The 5,964-nt window shown below is 32.3% G+C and overlaps 1 protein-coding gene across 3 annotated transcripts in view; it reads right to left on the bottom strand.

Annotated features, from left to right (window-relative positions):
• Window positions 1–4,556: 4,556 nt before the first annotated feature.
• LOC106460027 (CDK2-associated and cullin domain-containing protein 1-like) overlaps window positions 4,557–5,964 on the bottom strand; it is a 22,185-nt gene continuing 20,777 nt past the window's right edge. For 2 of the 3 annotated variants that reach the window (XM_013919711.2, XM_022386640.1), the window contains 2 exons: window positions 5,437–5,575; window positions 4,557–4,924 (listed from right to left, as the gene is read on the bottom strand). In XM_013919711.2, coding sequence (XP_013775165.2) covers window positions 4,843–4,924; window positions 5,437–5,575 — 221 coding nt within the window. In that variant the 3' untranslated portion in view covers window positions 4,557–4,842. The remainder of the gene's footprint in view (window positions 4,925–5,436; window positions 5,576–5,964) is intronic. The other variant, XM_022386641.1, reaches the window with a different exon arrangement.

Below are 5,964 nucleotides of genomic sequence, written 5' to 3'. Positions count from 1 at the left end.
TTGCTGTACAACAGATAATATTACTTACTGTCATCACCAAGGTCTGGTGGCTACACTGAAGGAAGTCAGTTGCTGTACAACAGATAATATTACTTACTGTCATCACCAAGGTCTGGTGGCTACACTGAAGGGAGTCAGTTGTTGTACATTGGCTAATATTACTTACTATCATCACCAAGGTCTGGTGGCTACACTGAAGGAAGTCAGTTGTTGTACATCAGCTAATATTACTTACTGTCATCACCAAGGTCTGGTGGCTACACTGAAGGAAGTCAGTTGTTGTACAACAGCTAATATTACTTACTATCATCTCCAACGTCTGGTGGCTACACTGAAGGAGATCAGTTGTTGTACAACATTTAATATTACTTACTATCATCACCAAGGTCTGGTGGCTACACTGAAGGAAGTCAGTTGTTGTACAACAGATAATATTACTTACTGTCATCACCAAGGTCTGGTGGCTACACTGAAGGAAGTCAGTTGTTGGTGATGTAACCAGACCTTGGTGATGATAGTAAGTAATATTAGCAGCAACTGACTTCCTTCAGTGTAACCACCAGACCTTGGTGATGATAGTAAGTAATATTAGCTGTTGTACACAACTGACTTCCTTCAGTGAAGCCATAAATCGTACTAGTAAACTGTACATAAATAACAAGCATTTACCATTGATGTAAGAACTTTTTAATTAAATTTTAATCAAAGTTCACTTTGATGTTGGATGAAAAAATGTTTAGACTGCTACTTAGTAAGTAATAACATAGGCTTAATGCAAGATCTTGTTTCTTTATTGGTTTTAGGAGGAGCAGCATTGTATCCATTGGCATTAAACAGTATACTTATCAATGAACCAAGCTAAGTAGATCACACACAAAGTTTCCTTTTTTTCAAGCCCATTGTTGGAAGGAACTGTAACCTAGTGATTGCTTTGTGAATTTCTGGTCAGAGGATGGACAGCAGGAAAACCACACAAATCTGTGATTTATAAAACCGTCACTGAAAGATTCAGTCTGTTTCATCCATCCATATCACATTTCATCAGTTAGTTGAGAATGTAAATAAAATGTTTGTAACTTTCTACAAAAGAGATTTCTCACGGCATTAGTTTGTATCTATTGTTTTGCTCCTTTTGTTTAAAGTAAATAAAGTTCAATTTATTTCATCAAATAGGGTAGTCACACAAAGTTTTTGTTTTGATTATAACCATCGTGTGTGTGTGTGTGTGTTTTAAGTTGTAACTGATAACTAATTAACTAAAATTATTTGTAACATAAACAGGTAACCAAGATAGTAGAATAACAAATATAATATGGCATATAAAAAAAAGCATTAATTTCAATTTGGCACGAGCGAGTAACCGTAACGAGTTTTATAAATGGACACTTACCCAAGATAAATTTGACAGAAACTATAGATGAATAGAACAGTGATAGAAGAATAAAATTAATGGGTATGTGTCAAATAGTAACTGGCTTGAAAACTGACAAGTAAATGTAGTACGGCAATAAAAAAAATATGAGGAAATTGGTAAGTAAATGGAAAAATAATCCAGAGAAATTTTGTACACGAAAAGAGTGAAACCTCACTAATATGTAGATGGCTGTTGTACAACTGATTTCCTTCAATGAAGCCACCAGACCTTGGTGATGATAGTAAGTAATATTAGCTGTTGTACAACTGATTTCCTTCAATGAAGCCACCAGACCTTGGTGATGATAGTAAGTAATATTAGCTGTTGTACAACTGACTTCCTTCAGTGTAGCCACCAGACCTTGGTGATGATAGTAAGTAATATTACTGTTGTACCGAGAACAACTTAACTGAGGAACAGTATATGACCATTAACTTCTAAAATATATCTCAAAATGATTGTGGATAAGAACTGAAAACTCTTAATTTTTATTCTGAAAGTCAAACCAGTTTCTTTTAAAACTGTCATGCTTTTCATTCACTGATTTGACTTATTCCTTTTTTCATAATTTGGCTTTTTTATATGTATATTTTTATTGTCAGGTTTTGTTTGTGGTGATTTCTTCTCATGAAACGATCTACATGGGATTGACAATTGGTTGCCTATTCACTCATATTTGAAAGTCTCAAACATAAATCCAGTTAATGAATTTTTCTAACACCCATCAACACTATATCAGTAACTTTCTAAGGACCACTTTCAATATCCAGATATGATGAAGTGTCACGTATGCTGGAACTTTAATTGTAGAGCATTTTCTTGATCAAAACAAACGTTACGTAGTAATCGGTTAGTAAACCTAATTTATCTGGAGATTTTGACTGTTTGCAGCTTCATAGTAACCAGTTAGTAAACCTAATTTATCTGGAAATTTTAACTGTTTGCAGCTTCTTCTAATAAGCACTGCTGCTGTGCAAAAGAATCACTTCCAAAAAACATTAAGAACATATTTAAGGTATCCCTTACTCCAAAAGTTCCACCATCTATCTCAAACTCTCCTTATCAAGACATACTCTAGAATTCTATTGTCTGAATCAGAAGTAACACTTTTCAAAGTTAAGATTCCAATGAATCTAGAACCTCCACCATCTGTTTCGAACTGCTCTGAAATACTGTTGTAAGAATCGTAAATGGCTTATTACCTACAGAGACTGTGAAACATTGTTTGATACAAGTGACAACTATTTTGATAAATTCTCTGTATACAACAAGTTTCTACATGTAATGACTCACAGTTTCCAGTTTCTGTAACAAGTTTTTCCTTTAGATGTGACATGACACAAACTTATAAAAAAACAACAATATCATACCTAATTTTTGTCTGATTCCTGCAACTGGTTTTGTCTTTATCCAAAGAAGATAACTACTATTTACAAGAATTATATGTTCTCACAATCACAATAACAAACTTATTATGACAATGGCAAGTGTTACTGTAGTATTATCTTACTACCACTAAACAAAAAGCCAGAACGATCTCATATACTGAAACTTTATACAAATCCTTTTTTTTTGCTTTTATCTTTACATCATGAAAGAATGAGATTGTTTTTTCTCGGGAGAAGAAATAGCATGCATTTTCAACTTCACAGTCTTGGCAGCTAAACTGTCATTTAGCTTGAAGTTAAAGATAACTAAAAATACCTTTTAACCCTAGAAGAATGAGATTGGTCAACACGACAAACCTTGGAATTATACATGCTATAATCCCAAATTTATTACGTGATTTTCACAAGATTTGGCAAGTTCTTAGTAAAGATTATATGTCAGTTGTACATAAAAAAAACTTGATTCTTTTAATAGTGTGTTTCTAATAAAGATACATCTGTTAATTTCTGACACCTTTACAGAGTGACTCCAAGTGAAAAATGATATTCATGTTAAGAATAAAAATACTTTAACACATTGCACTCTTCATATTTCATTTGCTTAACTCCTAGAAAACTTCCTAAATCAGTAATAACTTTATTCTCTACCATAACGCTAACTGTAGAGAAATCATCAGTGTGCAGTGAAATAAACAGTTGAAAAATATAAAATGAATAATGCCATCTTTTTATACTCTCAGTACATAAACTGGGTTATACTTTTGTTGCTAAGCAACATGACATAAAAGCCATTGTTGGAACGCATTGTTACCAAAATGCACTGGCTTTTATATATATTAGAAGTTGTTAATCTAACTGATATACCACATGATACATTATGGGGTGGTAATACTTGCCTCATCATTTTTGACTAGCTATACATCTATAATAAAACATCATGTCTGTCTGTGATTTCTATTTGTTATATAAGGAGCTACTTCTTTTCTATATGGTTTTTCACTAGCTTGTTTCATTAAAAAAATGTACATGCGCATGCATGTGGATAAGTAATAATACCCATGTGCACACCCTCAGGGTCCACTTAGTATGTGTGCAAAATTTTAGGTTTCTAGGTTCTTTCCTCTTGGAGTTATGGTAGTCAAATACCCAAAGACACGCCCTTTATTATTATAGATATAAGATAAGTGAAGTTTAAAGACTTCAGGTTTGTTTATCAACAAACTTTCAAAAGCCTCCACTAATAATTTATCTTAACTTATTGAAAAAAAAAAAGACTGATTAAGGTAATAATTTCTCTTCCATTTAAATAAACTGTTCATTAGACAGAATAACAAGGAACTTGATGGAACTGAACAATGATAAACTTTAATGAGACTTTCAAAGGGCTTCTGTTTTACCATAAAAACATGTACTTTGAAGAAAATCCATTATAAATTCATTTCATTTTCTGAAAGAGGTTTCAAAAAGTATACACGTTCTGAACTGTGCAGAAAATTCTTGAAAGACTTGACAAAGTTTCTACACTATCTGATTTGTTCTCAAGCTGATCAAGTTGAAGATGGTGCTCAATACACAATGAAATACCAGTTACTATGGTCAGAATCATATTATCATTTTTGCACTTAGAATAAGGCTTATCTTAGAGTCTTCAACACATACAGGTTATTCTAGAACCTTTAACACGTATATACAGCAGCAATAGGTTCAAAGGGAGATAAACTACTAGCCTGTATTACCTTATACCAAACTGTTTAATAGGGAGTTTGCTTGGACTCGAGTACAGTATTGCTAGATTTGTTTTGAACTGTTCACCCAAACCAATTCAAACAGAAAATGTCAATATTTGTATATCAAGCATTATTACATAATGTGTGACCACTGAAATTAGCAGAATCTAAGCTAAACACTACAAAGTGGCTACACATAAAACACCTGTTAAAACACATGTACTACACACATGCATATGACCTGACAAACAAATAAAGTGTTAGAAATGTATTGTCTACACTGCATCAAAAAACATCGTAAAGATTTCCTTCCTTATAAACTGTTTGGAAAAAAGCATTCATAATACTTACTTAGGATGTCACTGTCTCCTGTGCGCTTTTTGCTTTGATCTCCTCTGTAAAATAAATCAGTAAGTTTGTTACAAAACTTCAGCAGTATGTCTGAATAAACACTTCAAGAAATATTTATCTATTTGAGTTGTATTATCAATCTGTTTGATCTTGAACCTGTCAGAAAGTTTGTTACAAAACTTCAGCTGTATGTGTGAATAAACACTTCAAGAAATATTTATCTATTTAATCAATCTGTTTCATCTTGAACCTGGTTCTACAAAGACTTCCTTCAGTAAACTTTCATTATTTGTAAACATTGTTAAAATCTATAAAAAAACCTCCAGTAAACAGAAATATGCATATAGTTAAACTGAAAATAAATTAGAAACTAATACTATATATACATTACTTATTTTATATTATTTTTCAACATAAGGTAATAAATTAGAAAGTTTATATGTGATTTATAATTTCAGTGTTTACACTAAAGTTTACATTCACTAAACATTACTGAAACATTTATTAAGACACTGCTTTAAGGTTAAGTATCCAAATAAATAAAAAAAATTTAAACCTGGAGAATCCACTTTCAATCAGATTTTGTTGAAACATTCGTGTTTCCTCCACAGCAAGGGGAAGCTCTGAGACTGACATTGGAGGAAGTACATTTGGAATGTATTTAGCAAAGATGTAGGGAGCTAAAGAAACATATTCTGTAAGAGCAAACATAAAATCAAAAAACCTTACAATACAGTGATATCCCCCCGTTTAAGTGACACCAAATACATACGACAAACCAAACAACAATAAATGATAGCTACCATAACATGTATCTAGTGGAGGTGGTGTTTAGTTATAAGAAAAACCAAATGGTTCAAATCTGGGTCAAACAAACATACCATAGATTACTGAAATCATTTAGCAAAATTAATTCTAATCTCAACAAGCTTTTCCTGATGAATCATTGCAGAACATGGATAACAAGTTCCATCATTACATCTTCTATTATCTACTGTTTAAACCCATTTATTTTCTGATTTTTATGTATGCTATCTTTTATAGACAAGGGTAAACATGTTTGGTGGGGAGGGGATTGAAACTC

Source organism: Limulus polyphemus, unplaced genomic scaffold (genome assembly GCF_000517525.1).
Source record: "Limulus polyphemus unplaced genomic scaffold, Limulus_polyphemus-2.1.2 Scaffold695, whole genome shotgun sequence".
Taxonomy (NCBI): Eukaryota; Metazoa; Arthropoda; class Merostomata; order Xiphosura; family Limulidae; genus Limulus; species Limulus polyphemus.
This window is presented reverse-complemented; position numbering and strand designations above follow the sequence as displayed.